The sequence below is a fragment of the Falco cherrug genome, chromosome 10, assembly GCF_023634085.1.
Source record: "Falco cherrug isolate bFalChe1 chromosome 10, bFalChe1.pri, whole genome shotgun sequence".
Taxonomy (NCBI): domain Eukaryota; kingdom Metazoa; phylum Chordata; class Aves; order Falconiformes; family Falconidae; genus Falco; species Falco cherrug.
Genome location: NC_073706.1, coordinates 18,728,412 through 18,755,915, shown reverse-complemented (window position 1 = coordinate 18,755,915; position 27,504 = coordinate 18,728,412). Strand labels below are relative to the sequence as shown.

At 61.8% G+C, this 27,504-nt stretch overlaps 5 protein-coding genes across 12 annotated transcripts in view; all 5 read left to right on the top strand.

Annotated features, from left to right (window-relative positions):
- Positions 1–2,861, top strand: part of NUP160 (nucleoporin 160) — a 28,774-nt gene extending 25,913 nt beyond the window's left edge. For both annotated transcript variants that reach the window (XM_055721806.1, XM_055721805.1), the window contains exons 30-35: positions 7–130; positions 907–1,008; positions 1,322–1,463; positions 1,722–1,847; positions 2,114–2,218; positions 2,408–2,861. In XM_055721806.1, the coding sequence (XP_055577781.1) occupies positions 7–130; positions 907–1,008; positions 1,322–1,463; positions 1,722–1,847; positions 2,114–2,218; positions 2,408–2,494 (686 nt within the window). In that variant the 3' untranslated portion in view covers positions 2,495–2,861. The remainder of the gene's footprint in view (positions 1–6; positions 131–906; positions 1,009–1,321; positions 1,464–1,721; positions 1,848–2,113; positions 2,219–2,407) is intronic.
- Positions 2,862–3,624: 763 nt separating this feature from the next.
- Positions 3,625–15,792, top strand: FNBP4 (formin binding protein 4). 5 transcript variants are annotated; one of them, XM_055721826.1, is made up of 17 exons: positions 3,625–3,783; positions 3,958–4,038; positions 5,160–5,296; positions 5,482–5,680; positions 5,896–6,046; positions 6,133–6,253; positions 6,519–6,857; positions 7,236–7,446; positions 9,487–9,605; positions 12,073–12,177; positions 12,494–12,627; positions 12,952–13,049; positions 13,606–13,784; positions 14,235–14,465; positions 14,620–15,141; positions 15,240–15,397; positions 15,600–15,792. In XM_055721826.1, exons 1-17 carry the CDS (start codon positions 3,666–3,668, stop codon positions 15,688–15,690), a joined length of 2,994 nt encoding a protein of 997 aa, XP_055577801.1. In that variant the 5' UTR covers positions 3,625–3,665; the 3' UTR covers positions 15,691–15,792. The 5 variants fall into 5 exon arrangements, with proteins under 5 accessions (XP_055577801.1, XP_055577802.1, XP_055577800.1 ...); XM_055721827.1 differs by having other exon boundaries at positions 6,130–6,253; positions 9,490–9,605; XM_055721825.1 differs by having other exon boundaries at positions 6,130–6,253.
- Positions 15,793–15,918: 126 nt separating this feature from the next.
- On the top strand, positions 15,919–20,365 carry AGBL2 (AGBL carboxypeptidase 2). 3 transcript variants are annotated; one of them, XM_055721833.1, is made up of 12 exons: positions 15,919–16,398; positions 16,630–16,806; positions 16,896–17,003; positions 17,088–17,238; positions 17,316–18,086; positions 18,166–18,328; positions 18,534–18,660; positions 18,769–18,866; positions 18,955–19,064; positions 19,141–19,207; positions 19,317–19,412; positions 19,555–20,365. In XM_055721833.1, the coding sequence occupies exons 1-12, from the start codon at positions 16,065–16,067 to the stop codon at positions 19,963–19,965; spliced, it is 2,613 nt and encodes an 870-aa protein (XP_055577808.1). In that variant the 5' UTR covers positions 15,919–16,064; the 3' UTR covers positions 19,966–20,365. The 3 variants fall into 3 exon arrangements, with proteins under 3 accessions (XP_055577808.1, XP_055577807.1, XP_055577806.1); XM_055721832.1 differs by having other exon boundaries at positions 18,534–18,866; positions 19,320–19,412; XM_055721831.1 differs by having other exon boundaries at positions 18,534–18,866.
- Positions 20,366–20,570: 205 nt separating this feature from the next.
- MTCH2 (mitochondrial carrier 2) lies at positions 20,571–24,296 on the top strand. Its single transcript, XM_055721871.1, has 13 exons — positions 20,571–20,728; positions 20,814–20,898; positions 20,986–21,092; positions 21,244–21,270; positions 21,654–21,707; positions 21,816–21,873; positions 22,002–22,053; positions 22,141–22,200; positions 22,748–22,841; positions 23,032–23,079; positions 23,475–23,542; positions 23,878–23,953; positions 24,097–24,296. The coding sequence occupies exons 1-13, from the start codon at positions 20,642–20,644 to the stop codon at positions 24,181–24,183; spliced, it is 903 nt and encodes a 300-aa protein (XP_055577846.1). The 5' UTR covers positions 20,571–20,641; the 3' UTR covers positions 24,184–24,296.
- Positions 24,297–25,754: 1,458 nt separating this feature from the next.
- NUDT8 (nudix hydrolase 8) lies at positions 25,755–27,167 on the top strand. Its single transcript, XM_055721886.1, has 4 exons — positions 25,755–25,978; positions 26,058–26,190; positions 26,548–26,625; positions 26,734–27,167. Exons 1-4 carry the CDS (start codon positions 25,773–25,775, stop codon positions 26,962–26,964), a joined length of 648 nt encoding a protein of 215 aa, XP_055577861.1. The 5' UTR covers positions 25,755–25,772; the 3' UTR covers positions 26,965–27,167.
- The last annotated feature ends 337 nt before the right edge of the window (positions 27,168–27,504 follow it).

Genomic DNA, 27,504 nt, shown 5'->3' with positions numbered 1-27,504 from the left:
CTGCAGGCAACTCTACACCTGAGGAAACGGTTGCTCTCCTGGTCCGGGCCGGCCTCTTTGACACTGCCATCACTCTGTGCCAAACATTCAAGCTGCCCTTGACGCCCATCTTTGAGGGACTCACTTTCAAGTACGTGGCGAGCTTCTCCTCCCTGCCTTGGGTGACGTGCAGCTGGAGACAGGCGCTGCTTGCAGGGTGCAGCTTGCAGCTCCCCAGGGTCAGAAGCCAGCGCTGTCCCGACCTGTCTGCTCGCTGTGGCTGCTAGGGCTGTGCTCGGCCACGGCAGCTGCTGGCGTAGTGGTTTTGGGGTGGAACTTGCTCTTCATGCCTGAAAAGGAAGAATAAGGGAGCCTTGCTGAGCAGGTGGGGATGGGGGAGAGATTGCTCCCTGGTCTCAGAGAGCTGGCATCTGACAGTCACAGTGAGATGTTGACAGATTTGTTCAAGCTGCTGAGCAGCTTTCAAATAGCAGTTGGCAGAGCACTTGCTCTCCCGTCTGATCTTTGTGCTGCCATTTGCTCTCACGCCTCATCTCTGACCACAGGATTCCTCTTCTCCTTTGCCTCTCTGCGCTCCCAGAGGATGCGTTGTGCCTGTGGAGTCATTCAGGAGCGCTGCTGCGACCTGTTCCTGAGGCTGGATGCACAGAGGGCAGCTCTTGCCCCCCAAGCTCAGGCCCTAAAGCTTGCTAACATCAGAGACATTATTAATTCCTCCCTGGCAGCTAGAGCAGCTTAGAAATCGCTCTTAATAGCCTTCTATTCCTGCCAAGCCAGCTAATTCGTAGCTGTTGCTTAGGAATAGTCCTGCGAGGGGTGGCTTTGATGCTGGCAGCTGTGGCGAGGCTGGGTGAAAGGGCTGGACTCTAAAGGCACCCACTTCTGTTGCACTGCTCTGTCTTGCAGGTGTATTAAGCTGCAGCTGGGAGGGGAGGCAGCACAGGCAGAGGCCTGGGACTGGCTGGCAGCAAACGAGCTCTCCGCTCTGGTTACCACCAAGGAGTCCAGGTAGGTCCTTGTCTGCGGGGGAGAAGAGCAGAGCTGCTTGGTGTGGGAATGAGCGTTAAAGCCTTGCAGGAATCCAGAGGGTCGTGGGTTCACAAAACCCACGTAAAGCAGACCTGTGGGACTGGGATGTTGGGAGAGCCATGCTTCCGTGCTTTCCCCAGCCTGCTGTACTCGGCACACCCCACTTGGCTGGGCCTCGAGCGCAGACATTGAACCCCGGCAGTGGGACAGGTCCCCTGGAGCCACACCATGGCCTCACAGGCAGTAGCAGGGGCTGCTGGCACAGGTTCTGAGGGGAAATGTTGCCTTGCAGTGCCACAGATGAAGCCTGGCGGCTGCTGTCATCCTATTTGGAGCGGTACCCATCCCAGAACAGCCTGTACCATCGCTGCGTCATCAACAAGCTCTTGGCTCACGGGATACCGCTGCCCAACTGGCTCATTAACAGCTACAAGGTGAGAACAGGGAGAGGGTCATTGCTCAGCACGTACTGCTTGCAGCCAAATAACCCTAGCCGTGCCAGAGCTGCCCCATCACCTTTGCTTTGCCAGGCACCTCCTGGCTGCAAGCTTTGCCCTACCTTCCTGTTCCCAGCTCCAGGAGTCTGTGCTGGATGCTTTGTGCCTGTCACTGAGGCTCAGAGCAGGTTCCTCTCAGCATCGTGATGGCTCCTGGGCATGTTCCCTGGCTGACGTTTCCCTCTTTGCTTGCAGAAGGTGGATGCTGCCGAGCTGTTGCGTCTCTATCTGAATTATGATTTGCTGGAGGAGGCTGTGGATTTGGTCCTGGAATATGTAGATGCTGTGCTGGGCAAAGGGCACCGGTACTTCGGAATCGAGGTGAGCTCGCCTGCAGCGTGGGGATGTGGTGGACTGTTCCTTGGGGCGGATCCTGCTTGGGGTTTGGGTATCATGCACGTGACTTGCATGACGGTGGTTCCAGAAGTGAGGTGTGGATAACCCCCCCCAGGGGAGAGGGGACCTCTTAGTGGGACCAGTAGGACAAGTGGGTGCCAGGACATGGTGGCTGAGAGTTCTTCCTTGCCGTGGCTGTGAGGAGTCTCTGCCGCAAGCACATTACGATGCAAGGGTTCCTCTCCCCTCAGTTCCCGCTGTCCGCCACGTCCCCCATGGTGTGGCTGCCCTACACCGCCATCGACCAGCTGCTCCAGGCGCTGCGGGAGAGCACCACCAACCACTACAACGTTGTGGTAGGTACAGCTGTGCAGCGAAAAGGGGCAAGGGGGCTTGTAAACACCCTGCGGAGGGGCCTGAAGGGTGGCAGGGAGCACCACAAAGTGCCCTATGCCTGCTCCTGCCTGAGGAGAAGGAAAATGGGAACTGGGTGTGGGACGGGGTGGGAGCCCTCGTTTCTGACACCTGCTCTGCCCCTCACCCAGCTGTATCAGAAGCTGCACGACAAGATGGAGGACTACCAGCAGAAGGTCAGCATGGCCACCCGGGATCACCTCTACCGCCGCAACTAGCAGCAGCCCTGTTGCCTGCAGGCCCCCTCCTGCCCCAGGACAGCGCCTCCTCAAGGTGACGTCCCTGGGAGGTGACACCGTCCCACCCTGCACTGCCTCAGCCAGTGGTGTGCTGGTTTTACTCATTTTTTTCTGTAAGGGTCTGGTCTGGGGAGGTGGAGTGCACCTTTGGCACAGCACTCACCTTGCTGTCCCTGTCCCTTCTGGGGGTGGGGGATGATCGGTGGCTAACAGAGCTCTGGGCTGCAGCCGTCGCCAGGACCGTCCCCTCGTGCTTATCCTGTACCATACACGGCAGGTTTTGGCATTTCTTTTATTTATTGTTGTGGTTTTGGATGGACTTTAATAAAAGCAAAGTGTTATTACAGGTCTGCGTCTGGCTGGCTGCACCCCTGGGAGCACAGCGGGGGTTTCGGCGGGCTGTAGGGCTTCTCTCCCTGGGATTCTGCACGTACAGCCCTTGCTTACAGGGAGCTCCCTGTAGGACTGTGCTACAGGGCAGACTGGAGCTCTAGGGCCCAGGGGCAGGGCTGTGCTCCACAGCGGTGGTGTGCCCTATGGCTGAGGGTGGCACCTCGCTATAGGGCCGAGGGCAGCACTGTGCTGTGGGGCAGGATGGAGCTGTCAGCCTGAGGGGCAGGGCGCTATAGGGTACCCAAGAGTTGTAGCCCCTTGGAGCAGCACTATGCTATAGGACAAGCCAGGGCTGTGGCCCGGGAGGGCAGCGTTGTGCTATAGGCTGCCCTATATCCTAAGAGCTGCCCTGTGCGGCTGTATCATAAAGGAGCAGCACCATCACGTAGGGCCGGACGGGGCTGTAGGCTCAAGAGACACCCCGGGGCGGGCTGTAGGGCAGCCCTGGGCTATAGGGCAGGGTGGGTGTCTCCATGGCGGGGGCTTTGGAGCAGGACGGGGGTTCCCCAGTGCTGGGGGGCGCTCCCTGGGGCAGGAATGAGGGGGAGGCTGTCTCTGGAGAAGGGTGGGGGGCTTTGGAGCAGAAGCGGGGCTCCCTGGGGCAGGATGGAGGGGTACCTCCATGCCGGGAGGGAGGGTCGCCGCAGCAGGGCCGGTAAGCGCGAGGCGCCCGGCCCCGCCCCCCGCCCGCCCGGCTCCGCCCCGGCCCCGCGCATGCGCCGCCGCCGCCTGAGGCGCCGCTCCCGCCGCCGCCGCCATGGGGAAGAAGTCCCGCGCCGCGCCGGGCCGCCGGCCCATCCTGCAGCTCTCCCCGCCCGGGCCCCGCCGCGACGAGGCGCCGGCGGCCGAGGGGGCTGACTCGGGCTCCGAGCAGGGTAACGGGGGAGCGCTGTGCCCGGGGGGGGGGGCGGGGGCGCTTTGTTGGCGGGGCGCGGCCTGGCGCAGGCCTCGGCGCGGCCTCCTCGTAGCGCTGCGGCCTGCTGGCGGCACCGGGAGGCCGGGGCCCTGCCGCCCCCCGCCCCCCCCCCCTAACGGCTTTTCCCCCGCAGACGAGCCCGAGGCGGTGGCCGAGCCCCCCCGCAGCGCACCCAACCCGCCGCCCCCCGCTCCCGCCGCCGTCAAGCCCACAGGTACGGGACCCCCGGGGGGGCGGGGGGGGGGGAGGGAAGGAGCGCCCCCCCGCCCAGTGCTCATCGAAAACCGGGATTTTCCTCCTAAATGCCGCTCTCTGGAGGGGCTGCGGTTGCTCGCCCCTTAAACCTTTTTTTTTGAAGCATCTGACCGCCCCCCCTTCAAATTATTTTTTTTAGGCGGGCACAGCCAACCCCTTCCTACGCAATCTCTGTTCGGGGTGGGATTATCTCTTTTTTAATCATCTTGCATTTTTTTCTGAGGGATGTGATTGTTCCTCCTTAAGTGCCTTTTTTTAATTTATTATTGGGGCAGCATGATTGCCTTCTTTAAGTGCTTTTTTGTCTGGGGGATGGGGGCGATCCCCCCCCCCGGTTTTGGGGGGAGCAGGGTTATTGCTCCCACTGCACCGTGCGTGGGGTGGTGGGAAACTGCCCCCACGGGCCCCCCCAAGGCGTTTGCAAAAGGGAGGTGAATTCCTGCCTTAAAAAATTATTTAGGAGGTGTTTTTCCACCCTGCGTATTTTTATCTGGGGGAAGAAGTGATTTTATTTTGTCTTTTACTATTATTGCCTATTACTAGCTCTTGAATGAAATTAATACCAATTCAATAATTAAAATTCTAATATTTTAGGGAGCAGTGACTCCCCTCTTTGGTTTGCAGGCAGGATATGATATTCCCCCCCCCCAGTCTTTTTTCAGCGATAGTGGAGCATTTTTTTTTCCCTCCTGGCATTGTTCTGTTGGTTTATTTTCCCCCCAGGAGAGTATTTCCCACCCCGGTGTGGTCGGGGGGCTGGTCCCCCCCTGGTTTTGGGGGTCAGGAGATGTCCCTGTGGATGTTTTGAAGAGGGAGGGGCAGCGTTTATTCCTGAACGCTCATGGGAGGGGGTGCCCACCCCCTCCAGCTGGCATTGCCGCTCCCTGGGGGGCTGCTCCCCCCTTGCAGGACTGGGGCAATGGCAGGACCACCCAGAGCGGGGGGGGGGGGGGGCAGGTCCACTTCCCTGTGGTGGCAGCAGGAGCCTCGCTGCCTGCACTGGTGGCTCCTGGGTGTGTGTGCCACACTGTGCCTCCCCTTTGCTGAGGGTCTGCTGCTCCCCTCTCCCCCTGTGGCCAGGAGGCTTGTGCCTGCTCGGCGCCTACGCAGACAGCGATGATGAGGAGGGTGAAACCCCGGAGAAGTCAGCCCGTTCCGCGGACGCGAATGGCAATAATTCGTCAGACATTGACAGCACGCTGGCAAACTTCCTGGCGGTTAGTGCGGCACCAGGGGTGTGGAGGGGAGAAGGGTGCAGGGGGTTTCCTCCCTGGGAGGGAGCGGGGTGGTGGGGAGAGGGTGGCTTCACAGCCTGAGACATTGTCCCCTGCTGATAAGTGCCTTCGCTCTGCTTTTGCATCCACTGGGATTTGATGTTCACGTCGGGATGTTGTGTTCGCAGGAGATCGATGCCATCACGGCACCTCCGCAGCCTGCCGAGCCCAGCGCTGCCACCACCTCCTCCTCCGCACCGCCCCCCACGCCTCCCCGCCCAGAGCCGAAGGAGTCGGGCTCGGGCCAGTCCTCCAGCACTGCCAACGGCGCGGGCTCTGCACCAGCGCCAGAGTGGCAATATGACACCCAGTGCTCGCTGGCGGGAGGTGAGCACCTCACCCGTCCCAGCCAGGTGGGCTGCACCTATCTTGGGGGGCTCCTGACCCTCACTTTGCTGCCCAAAGGGAGCCGAGGGTGGTGAGGAATGGTTGTCTCCAGGGAAAAGGGGGGTGACAACGGCCTGGGGGACCAATCCTGTTCGCGGTGGGACACAGGCTATGCACATCCCCTGGGTGACGGCCTGTCCTTGTCCCCCCGGCAGTGGGGGAGCTGGAGATGGGCGACTGGCAGGAGGTGTGGGACGAGAACACCGGCTGTTACTATTACTGGAACACCCAGAGCAACGAGGTGACCTGGGAGCTGCCACAGTACCTGGCAACGCAGGTCCAGGGCCTGCAGCACTACCAGCACAGGTGAGTGAGACCCCAGGCCTGCGAGGGGAAGCACTGGAACGTTGTCCCCATGCCCACCCTTCACTCCCTTCTCTCTTCCTCAGCAGCACCGTGGCAGGCACCAACGGCAGCTTCGTAGCAACTGCCGAGCTGTACCCCCAGGAGAAGGGGGCCGCCCCAGGCAGCATTGGCCGTGGGGCCAGCCTCACCAAGCGGGAGGTGAAGAAGGTCAGTCAGATGGGCCAGGCAGTGGCTTTTGGTTGTGATGGGGCTTGTAGGTGCCCTTTTGGGCTTCTCTGGCAGCGAGTGGGTCACTCTGCTCCCATTTGCAGCTCAAAGAGGGGCCCCATCAGCACGGGTTTGCTGCTTGGGGAAGGTGTGGGTCTGGGGCGAGGAGCAGGGAGCAGTGGCCACTGCCGGAAAGTTCGCGTGGTTGCTGCCAGAAAGCTCACGCAGCAGCTGCCGGAAATCTCACACAGGCTTTGACCTGCAGGAAGTGAACGAAGGTGTGCAGGCCCTCTCCAACAGTGAGGAGGAGAAGAAGGGGGTGGCTGCAGCCCTCCTGGCCCCGCTTCTGCCTGACGTGGTGAAGGAGGAAGAGGAGCGCTGGAGGAGAAAGGTGATCTGTAAAGAGGAGGTCGAGCCGCCCCCAGAAGAGGAGGTGAAAGCGGAAGAGGTGGCGGCTGCCCCTGAAGAGCCAGAGGCTGGCAGGGATCCCCTGGAAGACACGCTGCAGGAGGATCTGTGCAGCGTGGTGCAGTCAGGGGAGAGCGCTGAGGAAGAGGAGGAGCAAGACACCCTCGAGCTGGAGATGGTGCTGGAGAGAAAGAAGGTAAGGGAAAATACTTTCGTTACAGGAATGAGGCCTCACATGCAGGGAAGGAATAGCTGGAAATAAACTGGGAGCAGCAGATGTTCCCATCTCCTGCCTCCTTTGGAAGAATGACACTGCATTTCCAGTGCCGCTCCTATATGGGCGTGGAGTCCTTATAGGTCTGGGCGCTGATCAGCTGCAGTTTCATATGGATGCTCTGCTGGCGTGTCAGCAGCCATTGGCAAACAAATTCTTGCTCATCTTTGCTGCTGTTAACACCATGCCCCAACTAGAGCAGCCGTTTGCTCTTCTTTCACGGGTGACTTGTAGCCACGGCTGCTCCTCAGGGGAGGTTCAGGTCCCTGAAGTGCTGCTTGCTGTTGTGTGTCTCTGCAGGCAGAGCTGCGCGCCTTGGAGGAAGGCGATGGCAGTGTTTCGGGCTCCAGCCCACTGTCTGATGGCAGCCAGTCGGCCTCACAGGACGCAACGCGCAGGCTGGCCTCCAAGCGAGGGAAATGGAAACTGTTTGTTGGAGCCACCAGCCCTGAATCTGCGAGTCGAGGCTCCAGCAAAACGGGCCGGGAGAGCCCGGAAGCAGGAGAAGCAGGTAATTGGAAAGGCTCCCTTCGGAGGGAGGAGTGGGTGTTCGGAAAGGCCACAGCCCTCCCCCACCGGGGTCTTCTTTCCCCGAAGATGTGCGGGGTGCCTGCCCGCAGAGCCCCGTGCAGCATGTAGAGAAGCCAGGGCAGGCAGTGAGGTACGTGTGCTGGGTAGGGGACAGACCTGGAGGGTGGCAGTCACCAGTGTCACACACATCAAGCTCACAGGCCGGCAGCATGAGCCTCACGGGCTCAGGGCAGCATGGGGATGAGCTGGTGCTCAAGCAGTTTCTCTCCTTTATCTTAATTAAAGAGCATAAACAGGAGAGTGCCCCTGTTCAACACTTTTGTCAGGAAAATGAGCAGGGGAGTGCCTGTACTTGACACTGTTATCAAGAGAAGGAACGCAGAAGTGTGGTAATGGCCACTTCACATCCACCGCCTTCCGCTTTCCTCCTGACGTTACAAATCTTAACCCTGGCGGTACATGGGGAACTGTTACCTTCCTCTTTTAAAGTTCTGGTTTTAAGCTGCCTGGTAAGAGTTGCCAAATCAGGCAGCCAAGGTGTTCCCCAAGAGCCATTCCGGCTCTGCACTTGTTGGTGTGTAGGAAACGTAAAGCAGGACCTCGCTGCAAGGAAGACCTGGTTCACGTAGGGTGTTTGATACTGGGTGTGTGTGGGATGCATCACCCGAGCAATAACAACCCCTCAGCGGAGCGCGTGTGCCTGTTGGCGCTCCGCTTTCCTGTGGTGCAGCACAGGTCTTTCAGAGACGGTTGACAAATACATGAGGAGCAGTTCAACGGATGTCGCAGAGCATCGTATAAATTTATTGCCTTGGGGAAATCATGTGATTGCAGCTGTTAGCGCTTTGCTGCAGCCTGTGCTTTGCTGCCTGTACTGACATTCCTGTCCTCCCCAGCCCCTCCAGAGCCATGCTCCCCGAAACACACTGGCCGAGGTGTTTGAGGGAGCAGCCCGTGCCTGCCAGCCCCGGCACTTCCAGATGTGCCAGTCCCTCCCTGGTGCAAGGTTTGATTCCAGCCACCTGCCTCATGGCAAAGAGGGAGGCAGCACAGAAGGCTGGCTGAATGAGGGATAACTGCTTTTCCCAGGAAAAAAAATGGTACAGAAGTGCCCTGAGCCTTCAGCAGACTGCCCTGAGCCTTCAGCAGACTGCCCCAAAACGAGTCTGACGTGGCCCTAACTCGCACTGGCTCCGGCAGAGCTGTGAGCTGGGTGGCCTGGCTAGGGTTAAGTGATTGATGTTTGTCCAGGGTGACACTGGGGGATGGTTTCCCCCCTTGCGACTTGCAGGCTTTCGAGCAGAACATCCCTGGAGCCAGCTCTTCCCATTGGTGCCTGGTTACCTGGGGAACAGGAAGCTGTTACTCTTAAAATAAACCCCAAATAAACCCAAAGTTGAGCACCCAGCTGCCAGAGGGTGACTGAGGGAACTGTCCTGCCCTTGGGTGCCAGAACACACCAGGAATGTGTTTTTTTTTCCCTCCGAGGGCTTTAGTAGTCCCTTGCAAAACTTTCTTCCCTGGAAATTGTCACTTGGACAGTGAATTAGTCACAGCTGTTCTGTGATGCGACACAGGCAAAACCTTATGGTCTTGACAGCTTTTTGGGAGCTCTTCAGTCTTTGGTAATTGTCTCAACTAATACCCAGTACCTTTTCTTGACAGATTATTAAACTGTCAGAGTTTAATGACTGCCTGCCTGGCAGTTAGTTCTTCATGCTACCTTGAGCCCCTGTGCTCCAGGCTGTTCCTTCTTCCTGCCCTTGTGCTGTAGCAGCTGTAATTCACTGCGTCCCGCACTGTCCTGGAAGGACCCCCACCATCACAACACAGAGGCAGTGACCTTCTCCTTTTTGATTTCAGGCTCTTGTCGCCAGCTTCTGTAGGAAAGAGGCCTCAGCTCTTTCCCCACCGTGTCCTGCATCGGCTTTGGCTCCCTAGCATGGTGTCTCCAGCTGGCTGTTGGCAGTGCCGTGGCAGTGGTGGGAGAAGGGCTGACTTGTTGTTTCTTCTCCTGCAGCAGCGAGCACAGAAGCAGCTGATGCAAATTCAGACAAAGAGGCAGAGCCTGAGGAACCCCAGGAGAAAGCAAAAGCCCAAGTGGCACCAAAAATAGAAGAGGAGGAGCAGGACCTAAAGGTACAGAGATGCAGAGATGCATGTCAGTGAGATCCATCTCAGCTCGCGTAAGGGATGCGGCTGGGCGCTTGGCTGCTCTCCCAGGGGCTCGCCATGCCGCTGGCAGCGCGGAGTGACGTGCTGGCTCTCTCAGCCACCTCTGCCCAGGGGATGCCACCAGCCAGGGACGCCTCAGCTTTGGGCTGTGGGTTTGGCTCAGCTGCAGTGACCTTGTCCCCCTCCGCACTGCCGGTGTGACGGCTCCATACCCCTGCTGAAGCTGTAAACCTTAGATCCCAGTGTGGCTGCAAGAACAGCTTGCCCGGGCCAGTTGGGCCGGCATCTCTGCAGCCTGGCATCCTGTCTCCAGCAGGAGCCAGCAGAAAAGGCTTGAAAGTGTTCTTTTTAAAAAAAAAAAAAATTAATAAAAAGGGGGGTGTGGGGACATAGAGACTGAGCCCTGGGTCTTGTTGTGAAGGAGAGCAAACACTGTTGTCTTGACTTTCTTTTCACCAATAACGATATTACAGTCCTCTGGCACGCACCTGTTCAGTTGTCCCGTTTCCAGGCTGAAGACTCCTCGTCCGTAATATCTGTTTCTGGAGGCTGCCGGTACCTGTTGCTGTGCCCTTCGCCCGGCATTACTTTTTGCAGTTCTTAGATGCAAACTGGGGAAGCCCTGGGGATTCCTGCAGTGTTGTGCTGATGTTTTCTTTTCTGAGCCTTGATTTGCTCTTTCTGGCTGCGGCTGAACGACTCCCAGAGCCCCTTCCTGAGCCGTAGTAGTGACACGCAGAGCTACAGGCTCTGGGTGATAGCTCCACAGAGTGGTAGGGGAGATCTTTTCTATTTGTCCTTCTGATTTTCTGGTCGTTGGTTACTGCGAGATCTCCTACAGTGTTAATTTTGGCTCTGGAGTAATTTTGTTTCATTCGCAAACATTATCACTTCTCTGTGTCAGATGGTTTACAGATGGAGAATCACTGGCTTGTGGTGGAAACCTGTAGCAAAAGCTGACCTCTGGCCCTGCCTTTGTTTCCCACCACTTAATCATTTTTCCAGTGTGAAAGGGAAGGGCTTTGTTGTTGTCCTCATGATGGATTTAGTGTATCTCTCATAAGAAGAACTCTTTAACAGAGTTTTGAGATGTGACATTCCCTGCCCAGAACCACTGAGCCTCCTTCAGCATAGCATCTACATGAGGCTTGTCTGATTTTCTAAATTTATTTAAAAAAAAAAAAAAAAAGCCTGCAGCAGGACCACGCTTGTTGGCTGCGGTGCCCCAGATGGCTGCCAAAAGCCCTTTAAGCTGTTACGTTTGCTGTCCCCTTTTCTCCCGGTACTGGCGGTGCTCTGTGACGGACTGTGTGCTGTAGCGTGGTGCTTTCCCATGCAGGATCCCTTTAGAGCTGTTGGAGGAATCCCGTCTCCTTGGGTAATTGGTACCGTTTGCTTCATCGGTTTGGGGTAATCTCTTATGCCGGCTCTCTGGTTTGCAGGAGATCCACCGGGTCCTCCGCTGCGAAGTCACCCTCTGCTGTGGGATCTTCCCTGACTTCTCTGTAGCCATGTTAACTCGGGAATTCATTTCCCTGCCTCAGGCTTCCCTAACGCTGCTTGTCTGTCTGGCCTGGCCCCCTCTCTGGAGACAGATGCTGCTTGTCAGCTTTGGGGAATTTCCAAAGCCTCTTCTGAACAGTGAAGGGGGGAAAAAAAATAATTTTTAGAGCCCTCCTTAAAGCAATTGTGATGCCACTTGCAGGCGTCCCCATTTCTGCTCTAGATCGCTTTCCAGCTTGTGGCGGCTCTCATGCAGGTCCCCTCAGTCAGGGGGGCTGACAGGGGGATCCCCCTGTCCCCGTGCAGTGCCAGAGTTGAAGGTTTTGCTCCTGTAGGACGCCGGGGTTAACAGTGGTCGCTGTGGGCCGGCCTGAATCTTAACATGGATAAAGTTTCTGCTCCAGGAGTAAATCCAGAGCTGTTACCCATTTCCTGAGCTTTCCAGCTAGTTCCTCCAGAAAGCAACGATTTACAAAGCCTGAAATTATATCCTGGCCCGTTTCCTTTGGGAAATGTTTGAAGTATCTAGTATAACGCTCTGCCCTGGCAATTGCTCTGCTGTAGCTCCAGAGCTGGAGCACCAAAGCAGACCAAGCCCCTACCCTCCTTCAGCTGGTGTGAAGCGGTGGCGGTGCTGAGAAGCACTGGGGGCCATGGCTGGGCATAGGGCAAGGTCCGCACGAAGGAGCTGGGGTTTGCCAGCACCTCCTGCTGCTACACAGGAGGTCTCATCCTGCCACTCTGTCCCTGGGGTGCAGGAAGTAGCGGGGCTTAAAGGAGGGGGTGGCACGTCCTAGTCCCACCAGGCTGAGGGGCCACGGGCAGTCCTGAGTCTCGTTTGCCGGGGATGGCCTCGAGCTGTGGGGCCGCCGCCGCCCGGTGATGCTACCTGAGGGCAGCTCTTTACTCTCCCCTTTCTCCCTGGCAGTTTCAGATCGGAGAGCTGGCAAACACTCTGACTAGTAAATTGGAGTTCCTGGGCATCAACAGACAATCTATCTCCAACTTCCACATGTTGCTGTTGCAGACAGAGGTAACCGAGCCTTCGCCCCTCGCTCCGGCCTTCTGTTCCGAAGCGGATCAAATACTGTCCGCCGTTTGAGCGCCGAGGGCCGCTGCTGCGTGAACCTCGTGGCCGCGGCAGCGCGGCACCACGCCGTGTGCCCACTCACCCGCCTCCTGCAGGGCCCTTCCTCCGCGCGGGGAGAGCATGGCTTTGCACGGAGGCGGTGTCTTCCTCCTGGCCCCCCCGAGTCCCGTGCCGTAAGGGAACCTCCCAGACCTCGAGTCCTGTCTCGAGGGCCGCTTGCAGCCTCCCTCAACGGCTTCCCCCGGTTCTTGCCCTCTAGACCCGCATTGCAGACTGGCGAGAAGGTGCTCTCAATGGAAACTACCTCAAACGCAAACTCCAAGACGCAGCCGAACAGCTAAAACAATACGAAATAAACGCCACCCCTAAAGGCTGGTCCTGCCACTGGGACAGGTACGCGCTCTCCTACCTTTCTCACCTTTCATCTCTGACATCTCAGACATGATTTGTGACCATCACCACCTGACGACGTGGCGCCGTCCCTCTGGGAGACTGAGAGCAGCTTCTGTTAGCAGTGCTGGGCAGGCAGAGCAACGTCCGGCACTCACAGAGTTTGGGCCAGCCACCAAACTGGAGGATCCAAACGGAGTGCTCAGTGCTTTGAGACGGAGCTGATTCCCTGATCGGACAGAGCTGGTTGCCACTCTTGCGAGTGTAAAGCGCTGTGGAGGGCGGGCCTGGGGGGTCGCGCATGCGAGAGCTCTGTGAACTTTGCAGGATCTCTGGATCACCTCTTCTGACCAACAGCTCTGACAAAGGACAAACTTCAACTCATCGACGGAATGAAGAACAAGATTTCTGTCTCCTGCCAGCAGGTCAGACCCAAACATTTCTTTGTCTATTTGGCTTTCTTGATTAATTTTCCTTTGTTTGAAATCTTTGCTCTTTTGTTTTTCAGCTCCCAGATCCGCTCCCTCTCTCTAGCATTCACTGTGTGTTTGACACCAAGAGTATCATAAAAGCGACCTCCACGCACCACGGGGTAGGGGGGCAGCCGCTTCTCTCCATTGGGCTGTTCCCCGGTGCCTCTTCTTGGAGGGCGACTTTCAGCCAAGGTGGCGGCTGAAAGTCCTGGTGCTAGCGAGACGTCGCTCTGCCGCACGCTGGCCTGCTTTCTCAGCCCTCCCCTCCCTCGGAGCGGGGGGCTCAGGGCGACGTTCACGCAGCCAGCAATGCAAATAGCTTTGAGCGAGCCAGCTCGGGCCTCTCCTGCCTCTGTCCTCAAAGTTGTTTGTTGCGTTTGGGAGAGCGGCAGCCCTGCTGCAGAGGGTCTTCCCTGCGAGAGCGCACCGCTGTCGTGGGCAGGCCCGCCTCGGAGTGTCGGTGGCGGGGAAGGGAATCTAAAGCCTCCTTCTCTTTCTTGTGATTTAGGGAGCATAGACGCTATTTCTATGTTAACGAGCGCTCAGGAGAGTCGCAATGGGAGTTCCCCGACGGGGAGGACGAAGAGGAGGGACAGCGGACCACCGACAGAAAAGCCGACGGTCCTCCTAAACCACCTCCAAAAGACAAGGGAGAGCGCGCCGAGGACCCCGCCGAGCGCCCCGCAGGTACAGCGAGGGGCAGGAAGGGGGGGTCACTGCGGCTGGGGGGGTCCTGGCCCTGAAACGGGAGTGCTGGGGCGCCTCACCAAGCGCTAGAGCAGTACAGGGTGGCACTGGCCTCCCTCCCTGGGCACTTCGTGGTGGCTTTAGCGAAACTGGGACGAGCACCACTCCCCCGTCCCAGCTGTCCCCATCGGTTTTAGGCATTGCAGCGGCACCGCGGAAGGCAGGGGGCAGCTCATCGGTCAAGCCGGTGGCCTGAGCTCTGCCTGCCCGCTCCCAGGCAGGGCCCTGGCAGGGAGGCAGCAGGCAGGAGCAGGCAGCGCGGTCCGTAGCGTGGGTTTTCAAGCCTGTGTCAATATGTATTCTTCAGGCTCCCTTTGTAAAGAATCCTTCTCAGGCCAAGTTCCTGCTACGTCTCTCATGCCGCTCACTCCATTTTGGACTCTGCTTCAGTCCTCTGTCCCGGTACTCCAACCTCCCTTGCCTTTGGAAATGCCTCCGCCGCCTCCGCCTCCACCGGACTCGCCCCCGCCGCCACCCCCACCGCCCCCGCCTCCCGGAGAAGACGGTGAGATCCAGGAAGTGGAGATGGAAGATGAGGGGGGCGAGGAGCCACCCGCCCCAGGAACGGAGGAAGACGCTCCCCTGAAGCCTCTCCTGCGCCCAGCTGCCAGCAGCAGCCAGGTGAGCAGTGGTCCAGCAGCCGGGCGAAGCTGGGGCTCGGTCATGTCCCACCACCCCATGCCTGGCGCCTGTGGGGCATGGAGGGGGGTCGTTCGGCCAGACCTCAGGGCCGTGTCCGCCCTGGCTCAGCACTGACATTGGCGCTCTCTTCCAGGGTGCCGTTGAACCGGGCCCGGCCCCGCTGCTCTCCACCAAGCCTCAGAAGAGGAAAGCCGTGGAGATGAGCCCGGGGCTGATGCAGCGAACGGCCACCATCGGCAGCTGCCCCGTCATCTACAGCCAGCCCCTGATGGCCGCCGGCAAGTACCAGCCTGCAGCCGTGCCCCTCGCCTCCCTGAGGCCGCGCCAGCGGCTGCAGGGTGAGATCCAGGGCCGCCCCAACCTCCGCATGGCGCCAGGCCACGCCGGCCCTCAGCCCACCGCGCTGGGCCTGCAGTCCAGCTACCTGGGTGTGACGGCACCCGCCGCGCCTTCTGTCATGAGCTATTCGGAGTGCACCGCTCCGGTCAGCCTGGCTGCTGCCGCCGTGCAGCCGGCCCCGGCACGAGGAGCCCTGCCCGCTGCCAGCACCACCGAGCAGCCGCCACCCCCACCGCCCCCCCAGACGCCCCCACCTCCTGCCCCCAAGGCACCGCCACCGGAGAAGGAGAAGCCGAGGAAGGGGCGGAAGGACAAGGTAAGCGGGTAACTTGTGCCCATCCTTTGGGGGGTGCTGGGCACCCTCTCCTCCCTTTCCAGCCGCCCTCACCGCAGCCTGTTGCATTTCTGGCACAGGGCAAGAAGGGCAAGACAAAGATGCCATCACTGGTGAAGAAGTGGCAGAGCATCCAGCGGGAGCTGGACGAGGAGGAGAATTCCAGCTCCAGTGAGGAGGACCGGGAGACCACTGCCCAGCGGCGCATTGAGGAGTGGAAGCAGCAGCAGCTGATGAGGTATGAGCCCCAGGAGGCTGCCCCAGCTGCCCTTGCCTGTGGCGCTTTGCCTGGCTTGGCGCTTCCTGGGGGCCTTTTCCTTGTCCTCCATAAAGGCAGGGGGTGCAGATCCGCATCTTGGGCAGGGCAGGGGGCGCAGGAGGGCAGTGGGGAGCATCGCCTCACACCACCCGGGCACTGACACCCCACTTTGTCCCTGCAGTGGCATGGCAGAGAGGAATGCCAACTTCGAGGCACTGCCAGAGGACTGGCGAGCGCGGCTGAAGCGGAGGAAAACTGCGTCGAGCACATGAGGTGTGCACCGCACACTTTGTTGGTTTTTTTTTTTTACAGATGTACAGTTCAGAGCCCTTCACTTGACCGTTGTCCAATAAATTGTAGCAGTTTGGGATGTACTGTCTGGTTGAGTGGGGCTGTTCTTGCCCCTGCCACGGGGCCAGGGGCAGTTCAGGGCTGGTGTGCGTGTTGGCCCTGGCTCAGGCTGATGCCGTGGGAGCCCTCTGTGGCCCCGCTCCTCTGGGTGTCTGCCAGGATAACGCAATCCCTTTGGCTCCTTTCCCGGCTTCGGGACCGCCCTGTCCCTCCCCAGTGCTAGCTGGTCGCTCAGCGACCGCGTCCTAGTCACCAGAGAAGGGTTTGCTGGGCCGTTGCGGGAGCTCTCACAGCCATGCAGCCCAGCCCAGCGATCAGGGTTGAGGGACTGGGGGGGTTCGGTGGCGAGCTGGTCCCCGAGCCCTACGACAGCTTCATGTACAGCCACCTGCGCTACTACGGCTACTTCCGAGGTGAGCCTTGGCTGCGGAGGGGCCCTGGCCACAGGGGCACGTCCCCTCATGTCCCCAGCTCGGGGCTGCAGCTGCGCTCTCCCCAAGGCCAGAAGATGGGCGGGCAGAAGAGCCCGGTGTTCCCAGGGGGCTCTGCTGAGCAGCACGCCTCCGAGGAGCCTGGCACCGGCAGCACCAAACCTGGCTGTCTGCGGGGTCCTGGGCAGGAGCTGAGCCGTGAGTGAGACCCCGTTGCCGCCCACAGTCCCCCGGCAGTGCAGTTGGTGCTGCCCTGGGGCTCAGAGCTGTGTCCTCCTGGCGTGCAGAGCACAGTGGCTGGGTCCTCTCCCTGCTTCGGGGTAGTGGGTGGGTTTGGGGGGGTGTCCCCACCCCAACCCTCACAGCTCGGGCTTCCTGCTCTGCCACGAGTGCATCACAGCCCCCCAGCCCCTCTTGGTCCTCTTGCAGCCCCTGGGGTGCTGGAGCAGACCCCCCGCCAGGGCACACCGGTCCCCTCAGTGCGGTGCCGTGGGTCCCTGGGGGAACCGCGGGCTCTCTTTGCCCTTCCCTCGGCACGGGGACCCCTACCGGCTCCCCACTGGCCTGTTGAGTGCGAAGTCATCGAGGAAACGATCAAGCACATCGGTGAGGGAGTGCTCCGGCCATCCCCCCCCCCCTCGCCACTGCGCCAGACACCCATGGTGCCCACAGTGCCTGTCTCTGTCCCTCCCTAGAGTGGGTCCCCCCTGAACCGGAGCCCTTCTGCCAGCCCGTGGGTCCTGAGCAGGCTCCAGCCATCCCCAGCAAGGAGCCTGGCACTGTTGTCTACCACTTCAACCCAGGTACTGGGGAGGGGGCAGCACCCCTGGGTGCCCCCTTGGTCTCCCCAGGCCCCTATCGCTGTCCCTCTGGGCTTCCCCCCACAGCACCCCGAGGCTCCTGCTTCACTCATGCCCGGGTCGGGGGGGCCCCTGGTCCCCTCTCCTCACCAGCGGCCCCCTTGGAGGGTCCCCAGGACACCACACTGCTCTTCGAATCCCGCTTTGAGAGCGGCAACCTCCAGAAAGCTGTCAAGGTGTAAGAGAGGGTCTGGGGGCCTGGGGGCGGGCAGCAGTAGGGCTGGGAGCTGGAGTGTGGCCTGTCCTGCTGCACAGGGGCCCCTACGAGTACGTGCTGACACTGCGGCCAGACCTGTACACCTGCAAGCACACCCAGTGGTTCTACTTCCGCGTCCAAAACACCCGGCAAGACCCTCTCTACCGCTTCACCATCGCCAACCTGGCAAAGCCCAAGAGCCTCTACAGCGAGGGCTTGCGGCCGCTGCTCTACTCCCAGCGGGATGCCCAGAGCCGTGGCATCGGCTGGCGCCGCGTCGGGACTGACCTCCGCTACTACCGGGGGGGTGGTGGCGGGGAGGAGCCGGCCACCTTCTGCCTCTCCTGGACAGTGCGCTTCCCCCACAACGATGACACTTGCTTCTTTGCCCACTCCTACCCCTACACCTACTCTGACCTGCAGCGCTACCTGCGGGCACTGGCAAGTGACCCAATGCGTTCACAGTACTGCACGGTGCGGGCTCTGTGCCGCAGCTTGGCCGGTAACACCGTCTACCTGCTGACCATCACCAGCCCTGCCGGTGTGGCGGCCAAGCGGGTGGTGGTGCTGAGTGCCCGCGCACACCCCGGGGAGAGCGGCAGCTCCTGGGCCATGCAGGGCTGCCTCGACTTCCTCCTTGGTGCCCACGCTGATGCGCAGCTCCTGCGCCGGCTCTTCATTTTCAAGGTGGTGCCCATGCTCAACCCCGACGGGGTGGTGGTGGGCAACTCGCGCTGCTCCCTGGCAGGCCGCGATCCCAACAGGGCTTACAGGACGGCGCTCCGCAGCTCATTCCCCAGCGTGTGGCACCTTCGGGCCATGGTTGAGAGGTGAGGTGGGGGTGCGGGGAGCTGGCAGGTCCATGCCATTCCTGTGGTGGTGCTGGTGGGTTTATCCTGATGTGCGCAGGGTGCTGGCGGAGCGGGAGGTGGTGCTGTACTGCGACTTCCATGGGCACAGCCGGAAGAACAATGTCTTCATGTATGGCTGTGACAGTGGCAGGGCTGGTGCTGGGCCACGGCTGTGCCAGCGCGTCTTCCCCCTGATGCTGAGCAAAAACGCCCCCGACAAGGTGGGATTCTCTGAAGCCATCCTCAGAGCTGAGGAATGGCGTCTCAGAGCTGGGGAATGGCATCCTCGCCAAGCTTCATGGTGACACCAGATGGTGATGCAGGGAATGTGGCCACCGTGCCACTTCCCATGCTGCTGTGGTGTCCCTGTGGGGCTTGGAAGGGGGACACATGCCCGCACTGTGCCAACTCCGGGGCTGGCCCCAGTTCTCCTTCCCCAGCTGCAAGTTTAAAGTGCAGAAGAGCAAAGCAGGGACGGGCAGGGTGGTCATGTGGCGCATGGGTGTCTCCAACAGCTACACCATGGAGGCAGCCTTCGGTGGCTCCACGCTGGGTGAGGGGCTGCCATGGGCCAGGGGTAATGGTGCCAGGTGTGTTGGCAGACACATGGTCCCCAGGTTGGGAAGCTGCCACTTGTTTCGTTGTGCCCTGTTCCCTCCAGGCGGAAGGAACTCGCACTTTACTGTCGAAGACCTCAAGTCGCTGGGCTACCACCTCTGTGACACCCTGCTTGACTTCTGTGACCCTGATCCCGCCAAGGTGGGTCAGCAGCTGTGGCTCAAACAACAGCACCCAGGCTGGTCCTGGTGCTGCAGGGAACCACGGTGATGCTGGCTCTGACCCGCAGTTCCAGCAGTGCCTGTCAGAGGTGGACACGCTGCTGAGGCAGCGGCTGGGCCATGAGCCGGGCTCTGGGGGCAGCTGGAGTGACGTCTCCGCCTCAGAGCTTGAGTCCAGGTACGTCCCAGCCACGCCGCCCCACAGAGCCCGGCAGTGCCAGCGGGTGCTGCAGACAGTCGTCTCCCTCACACAGCACCAGCGGCTCTGACAGCTCCGTGTCCGATGAGACCCCGGCTCACCTCTGTGGCCCGGCACAGCCGGTGAGTCCCTGGGTGCCACTGCTTTCAGGGCAGGCATGATGAAGCGCCGGGAAGGCGCAAGATGTCACAGTGTGCAGATGTTCCTATATTGCTTTGCCATCCGCTGCAGCAGGAGCGACAGAGGAGGAAGCAGCTGCGGAGCCGAAGAGCGAGGAATGCCTTGAACCAGACAAACGCTGCCTACCAGAACCATGCCAACATCCCGGTGAGCCTGGACTTGTGAGGACAGTCCACCTGGTCCCAGAGGGGACAGTCCTGGAGGGACCCTTGTCCCTGGTGCTGTCCCAGCCTGGTGCCAGTACTCCTGGAGCTCCAAGTGGGTCTAACTCCTCTCCTGTGACCCCCAGGCCAGGCCAGGGCCCTCCAGGACCCACAGGCAGCTGGCTCTCCCCGGGACCCCAAGGGGAGGCAGTGCGGCGGGAGAGGAGCCCAGAGCTGGCTCTGTTGTAACCGTTCCCAGCACAGCTGGAGTGGGGGCTGGACACCGTGCTGCCATCTGGGGATCTCAGCTGGACAGCGGCACCAGTGCAGTGTCGCGCCATCAGCCACTGCTGAGCACCCACCACCCTGGTGTCACCAGTGATTCCTCACGGGATACAGCCCTGGGAGCCAAACTGGGGCTGTCCAAGCGGTGGGGTGGGCAGCGGGGCGGGCAGGTGGCTGCTGCCCGCAGGCACAGGGCACATTCCCACCTCACCACCCACAGCACGGCCTCGCTGCCCGCTGCCCGCCGCTGCTGGGCCTGTGCTCGGGATTAAAGGCTGTACCCGTGGCTGTGCCTCTGTGTGGTGACACTAGTTTTCATCCTGCCATTCCCCTGGGGCTCCTCCTCAGCCTCCAGCCTGCCCAGAGGCTGCTGGCACCCAGCCCCAGGCCCCGGCACCATGACGGTACCTCAGCCCTGCAGGCTCCGTTGTGCTGCAGGCCCCATCACCACGGCGTCCACTCAGGCCCTATCTCCATGACATCCCTTCAGGCCCCATGCCCTCAGGTCCATCGCCATAGTGTCCCTTTAGGCCCCAGACTCTCAGGCCTATCGCCACTGCGTCCCCTCTGGTCCCAGTCCTTCAGGCCCTGTCGCCATGATGTCCCTTCACGCCCTGTCCCCTCTGGCCCATCGCCCTGCCCCCTCAGGTCCTGCCATGTCCCCTCAGGCCTGCAGGCTGTGGTGAGGCCTCAGGCACCGCGGGTGCCGCAGGCCGCGTTGCCATAGCGACGCCTCAGGCCTGCTGGCCGTGGTGACGCCACCTCGTTGCTATGACGACCCGGCGCGCCGCTCCACGCTCCCCCCACCCCCCCCCCCCGCTCCCCCCCGCCCCGCTCCCCCCTCGCCCGGAAGCAGGCTGCGGCCGCGCCGGAAGTACCGGGAGCGGGGGGAGGAAGCGGAAACGGTGGCGGTGGTGTCCTTCTGGGCCGTGACGCCGGGGCGGCACCATGGCGGACGCGGCCTCGCAGGTGCTGCTGGGCTCGGGGCTGACCGTGCTCTCGCAGCCCCTCATGTACGTGAAGGTGCTGGTGCAGGTAAGGGGTTGCCGGTAACGGGGGGGCTTGGGGGGGCGCACCGGGCCCGGTACCGGCGACTGCAGGCAGCCTGTCCCCGCCGCAGGTGGGGTACGAGCCGCTGCCGCCCACCCTGGGGAGGAACGTCTTCGGGCGCCAGGTCTACCAGCTGCCGGGCCTCTTCTCGTACGGTGAGTCTGCCGCGGCGGCGCGGCTGCCCGTGTCTCCCGCCCCGCGGGGGTCTGGCGTGGCGTGACGGGGTCCCGCTGCCCCCCCAGCCAAGCACATCGTGAAGGTTGACGGAAGAGCGGGACTCTTCAAAGGCCTCACCCCCCGCCTCTGCTCCAGCGCCATCGGCACTGTGGTGCACAGCAAAGTGCTGCAGGTACCTGGGGGGGCGCGTCGCAGCCGGCCCCGGGAGGGCTCTGTCGGCCGGCGCTGGGGGCACCGAGACCCCGCGTCTCGCCGCTTTGGCCTTGGGGGGGTCCCTGCCCTGGCTCCCGCGGCTGTGCTGACCCTGCCCTTTCCATCCCCAGCGGTACCAGGAGGCCGAGCAGGCTGAGGTAGGTGCAAGGCTGCTTCCCCCAGTGAATCCTCTGTCTCCCTCTTGATCCCTCCTTCCACCCCTCCCTCCTTTCCCCCTCCTTCCCCCATCTCTCTTGCTCCCTTCCTCCCTCTCTCACTCCCACTCCTTCCCTTTGTCTGCCCACCTGCCTGCCTCCCTCCCTCTCCTTTTCTCACTCCCTCTCTCCCTCCTTCTGTGTGCGCCCTGGCTGCAGGCAGAGGCAGCCCGGCATCAAGCACTGCCCCCAGGGAGAAGGGCTCCAGCAGGGCCAGGGGCTGCCGAGCCCATGCTGGGGGGCTGTGGGTCCTTTCAGAGGTGGTGGGGAAGGAGTGGTGCTTTTTGGGGGGCTGTTCCCTGCCTGATGCCTCTTTCTGTCTCCAGCCTGGCACCAGCAAGAAGGAGCCCGTGTCCTCACTGGAGCAGGTTCTCAAGGAGGTGAGGAGGAGGAGGAGGGTGTTAGAGGGGCTTGGTACAACCCTGGTGGGTGCTCTGTCTGCTGTGTCCCTGTCACCCAGCCCCCCCTGACAGCCCTTTTCTCCTCAGACCTCCCGAGAGATGGTCGCTCGCTCTGCTGCCACGCTCATCACCCACCCCTTTCATGGTAGGTGCCTTCCCCCGTAGCTGGTGCACGGGCCTAGTGACTCAAGTAACGGGTGCGTGTCACCCCTGTGTTCCTCTGGAGCATCCCTGTACCCCCCTGACCCTCGCGCTGCCTGTCTCTGCCTGCAGTAATCACCCTACGCTGCATGGTGCAGTTCATCGGCCGGGAGACCAAGTACAGGTATGGGGTGGAGGCTGCCACAGCGGGGGCTGCCTGCCCGCAGGGCCCCCTCTGACTGCAGCACTGTCCTCTTCCTCCCCGGCCCAGTGGGACACTAAGCGCCTTCGCCACGATTTACCGAGAAGAGGGTATCCTGGGCTTCTTCGCGTGAGTGCCGTCCATTGGGGCCTGGGGAGGGGGGCACAGCGGGGTGTCTCCCCAAAATCCATGGGCCTCACTCAGGTGTTGCTCCTCGCTCCAGTTGCGGCGCTGCAGCTCTGCCCTCCCATCTTGCCGGGTTCCAGAAGCACTCCGCCCTGACCTCAGCTGCTGCTGGGGTGCACAGTTTCCTATTCTGCTCTCCCTGGGGGGCTTCCTGGTGTGGATCTGGCAAGCCCCTGCCTTGTAGCCACCAGCCCCGGGGTGTGCAGGTGACATCCAGTACCTGGGGACATTAAAACAGAGCAAAGGTGTAGTAACCTTTTCCCGGGAGCACTGGCTGGGGGGTGTTTTGGGTCCCTCCAACAGTTCCCCTCTGCGTCCGTGTCCTCTCTGAACAGTCCTGCTCCTGGGGCCAGGAGTTCCCCCTTCACCCAGCTTCTGGGGGAACTGCTGCTCCCTCCTGTTCTAAACTGGCTGTTCCCCAGCTCTCCCTCCGTGCGGCTGGATCCAAGGCTGCACTAGGCTCACATTCCTGCTGCCTTTTCTCTTTTAGCGGCCTCATCCCCCGGCTCCTCGGGGACATCCTTTCACTCTGGCTCTGCAACATGCTGGCCTACCTCATCAACACGTACGCGCTGGAGAATGGGGTATGGGCTTGGCACCCTGCTTTTGGGGGGCCTGGGGCAGGCTGGGGGCAGTGCAGGGACGTGGCTGGTGTTGAGTTGACAGCAGTGAGGGATGGGGGAGGCTCCAGGGACAGTCTGGGAGGCCACAGCCCTGTTTTGGGGTGGCAACACAGCTCTGTAGGGAATGAAGGTGCCTTTCCCTTTCCTACAGGTCTCAACCATGGCAGAGATGAAGAGCTACTCACAGGCAGTCACTGGAGTGAGTACAGCCCATGTGACGGGGGGGTACACACGTGTGTGATGCTGTCTCCCTGTGGGGAGGGAGGACATAACGGAATCCTCTTTCCCCTGGGAAACAGTTCCCATAATCCTGCCTGTCCTGCGGCTGCTGCGCTGGGGGAGCAGAGCCCTGGGCTGTGGAGGGATCGGCCGGCAGGGGAAGGAATGCTCCATGGAGGAGCTCTGTGACCCTGCGCACCCACGGGCTCACGCTGTCGGCCTTGGCCCAGCCCCACATGGGGCCTGTGGGAGAGGGTTTCCTCTGTGGGGTGTCCTTGGGGATCTTTTGGGGCTCCTTACTGCCATGTGGAGTGAAGCGGGGAGATCCCTAGGGGTCCACGTGCTGCTGCCAGTCAGCCCTGCTCTCCCTTGCAGTTCTTTGCCAGCATGCTGACCTACCCCTTCGTGCTGGTCTCCAACCTGATGGCCGTCAATAACTGCGGGTGAGTCTGCCACCATCTCCTATGCCGCAGCGAGGGCGAGCCCACGCCTGGTGGGGCTGGCCCGGGTGTCGGCCATGCCCCTCCATGCCGGATCAGCTGCCAAAACTGCCTTTCCAAAGCTCCCAGATAGCAAAGATGTTTTAAACTTGCTGTGGGGCTAATCCCTGGACGGTAGCACTGTGGTTTGGGGGGGATGTGTGGGGTGGGAGCCTGGCCTTGGAAGGGCCATTTTGGCATTCAGCCCAGCGTGGTGCTGCAGAGGGGGATGGTTCCTTCCCTACTGGCTCAGCCCTGGGTGGAAATAATTTCCCGTGGGTCTCCTCTCCCTTTCCCAGGCTGGCTGGGGGCCTCTTCCCCTACGCACCCACCTACTCCTCCTGGCTGGACTGCTGGAGCCAGCTGCACAGGGAGGTAAGTGGCTGGAGCGGGGCAGCGCCGGGATGCTGCCTGGCAATGGAGAGGAGCCAGGTGGGAGCCCCGTGAGGTCTGGGGGGGCTGCACCGGGAATTGGGGCAGCCCTGACTCACCCAGCAGTGATTGTCTCCTCCTTCCAGGGCAACATGAGCCGAGGGAACAGCCTGTTTTTCCGCAAGGTGCCCGCAGGGAAGCGATACGTGTGGGAGGAGAGGAGGTTTCGCTGAAGTTGGAGATGAGAGGGCAGTTGTGAAGCCAAAGTGGGGCTCTGGAGGCAAAGAATTGAGAGCGTGTTGATTTCTATACAGTTTTTTAAAATCATTTAATGCTGAGAGGTGAAGGTTGGATGTCTGATTGTCTGTCATGAGGCCGGGGGTTTCCTGGGGAGGGGATTGGCCGATCTCCAGTGTTCCCTCCCTGACTGAACCACCGGAGTGCTGTCCCTATGATTCCCTACTTCCCCCTTATTTCTCTGACCCCTTGTCAGCTCAGCACCCACACAGACCCCCGTAGGCACAGTCAGCCAGGCTGGGTGCTGGGACAGTCCCACGAGCCACTGTCATGTCCCTCCCGTCCTTGCAGGGACCCAGCACCTGTCTCTTATCTATAGCCTGGAAGTGTTGGCGTTGCTGAGGCTCCCAGTAAATCCGCTGGCAGAAATCCCTCTCCTGTGGTTACACCCTGGGAGCCTTCTCCCAGCCTTGGACCCAGTCGAGGCTGTTTTGAGGGAAGAAATTCCCCCGCAGGATAACAGGGCCCAGAACCTTCCCCCTCTTACCAATAACCCCCTTGATTTATTAAGACCGGTGGTACCAGTGTTACAGGTGCTTGGGCAGCGATGGTCCCAGCTCCCCCAGGGGCTGCCCCACCCTGCGCAGGGGCTGGGGGCTGCTCTTTAACAGCTGGGGGATAATTGTGGGGCAGTGGCGTGGGTGGTGGTGGGGCCCAAAGGCCTCTGCTCATGCGCCTCAGTTTCCCCTCCCTCATTCCTCCTTGAGGCTGCGGTGGTGGGAGCAGAGCTGGGGGGGGTTCCCACCGCAGCACCCCTGGGTGAGGGAACACAGGAGTGGCACTGGGGGGGCGCACACCCCGTCAGAGGGTTGCGAACTCCCGAACAGGGTTGCACAGCTGGAGAGGGGCTTGCACGTGTGGTGGGAGTTGTGTGTGTGCAAAGCTGGGAGGGGGGTTGCACATCTGGTGGGGGTTGTTGCACACCCAGCAGGGGCATTTCAAAGCTGGGGGGGTGGGTTGCGTACCCAGCAGGGGTTGTTGCACACCCAGCAAGAGGACTGCACACCTGGCAGGGCATTGTAAAGCTGCAGGTGGGTGTTGTGCAAAGCTGGGGGGGGGGCCGTTGCACACCCGGTGGGGTCTGTTGCACATCCAGTGGGAGGGTGGGACACCCAGGGCCGCTGCATGCCCAAGGGTGTGTGTGCAGAGCTGGAGGTGGGTTGCACAGCAGGCAGGGCAGTTGCGCGCCGGGAGGATGTTGCACAGCTGGCGGGGGTGGTTGCACACCCTGGGGCTGTTGCACGCCTGGTGAGGGGTTTGCGTACTGGGAGGGGTTGCACACCGGGAGGAGGTTTCATCCCGCGGCTGGGTTGCACACCTGGCAGGGGGGTTGTACGCTGGGAAGTGGTTGCACACCCGGCAGGGCTGTTGTACACCGGGAGGCAGTTGCACATGGGGGGCCGCTTGCACACTGGGGCGAGGCTATCCACCGGGGTGGCCGGTTGCACGCCCCCCCGGGAGGCCGGAGCACCCGGGAGGGGGCGGGCCCGGGCCGGCACCGCCCCCCCCCGGTGCCCGCGGCGCCATGGCGGAGGCGGCGGGAGCGGCGCTGCTGGGCGGTGGGAGCGAGCGGCGGTGCCGGGCGCGGCTGGCGGCGGCGGCGGGGCGGCGGGGGGGGGCGGCGGCGGCGGCGGCCGTGCTGGTGCCGCTGTGCTCGGTGCGCGGCCGCCCCGCGCTGCTCTTCACCCTCCGCTCCCGCCGCCTGGGCGGCCCCCACAGCGGCGACGTCAGGTACCGGCGGCGGGAGCGGGGCCCGGGGCCGGGCCGACGCCGACCCCCCCCGTGCCCTCCCTGCCCCGGCCTTTTGCAGCTTCCCCGGGGGGCGGCGCGACCCGGCGGACGGCGACGCGGTGGCCACGGCGCTGCGGGAGACGCGGGAGGAGCTGGGGGTGGCGGTGGCGGCACCGAGCGTCTGGGGGCAGCTGCGGCCGCTGCCCGACCGGGTACAGGGCACCGGGGGCGGGGGGCGGGGCGGGGGGGCGAGGTGACAAGGGCGCCGGGCTGGGGCTGCAAGGTGTGTGGGGACACTAAGGACGTGGGGGTGGCAAAGGGCACGTGAACATAAGGGCGGGTGGCAGCAGGGACACAGGGTGATGGGGACACAGGGGTTGGCGGGGACACAATGACAGATTCATGGAATGACAGGGACACGGGTGGCAGCAGGCAAGGGGGTGTTGGGTGACAGATGCACAGTAGGGCCGCAGGGTGTCCGGGGCTGGGGAGAGGGGATCCGGGTGCGTGGGTGACACTTTGGGGAAGGGGTGACTGTCACCCCCATCCCCTGTGGATGCACCTTCCAGCAGGGACAGATGGTGGCTCCCGTTGTGGCCAACCTGGGGCCCTTGGAGGACTGGACATTAACCCCCAACCCCGATGAGGTGGGTGACCCTGCACTGGCTGCGGCCCCCGCCTAGGCTGAGCACCCAGTTCCCTGGTGCTACTGTGGCAGCCGGCCCTGGCCACCCCCCTGTCACCTGTGCCGGCAGGTGGAGGAGGTCTTCACCCTGCCCCTGGCTCACCTGCTGCGGGAGGAGAACCAGGGCTACACCCATTTCCGCACCGCCGGCCGCTATGGCTACACCCTGCCTGTCTTCCTCAACGGCCCCCACAAGGTCTGGGGGCTGACAGCCATCATCACCGAGCTGACGCTGGAGCTGCTGCTGCCCAATGGCTACCGCAGGAAGACCTACATGCCGGCACGAAGCCCCTCGACGTGACGCCAGAGGGAACGAGGTGGCCCTCAGGTGCCGGGGGGGGCATTTTTAGGGGTGGCCTTGACATGCACACCGGGATGGGGTGGGAGGAGGGTGCCGTGAGGAAACCAGCCCTTCCACCCATGGGTGCTGCTGCCTGCCAGGCTCCACCTGCCTGCAGCTGGCGTCACACACTGTGATTTAGTAAAAAGCCATGTTTGGAACCACTTGTGCCATGATCTGTGAGTCACAGTGCATGGCTGGCCCTCGATGCCAACACTATGGGGGCTGGGGGGACACGACAGCTGTCCCCTGCAGCACTGGTACAGGCAGGAGCTGTCCTGGTGTCCCCACGGCAGGGAGCATGGTGTCCCCAGGGATGGGCTGGGGGCCATGTATTACCCCAACAGTGTAGTGCTGCCTCTGCCCCCCGGCCCAGCCCAGCGGGGGCCATGGAAGCTCATGGAAAACCAGGATCTCCCTTTGGGGGTGGGGAGGAAATCCATACCCTGGCTGCGTGATCCCCCTGATCCTGGGGATACCCTGCTCCAGGGGAGGCAGGAC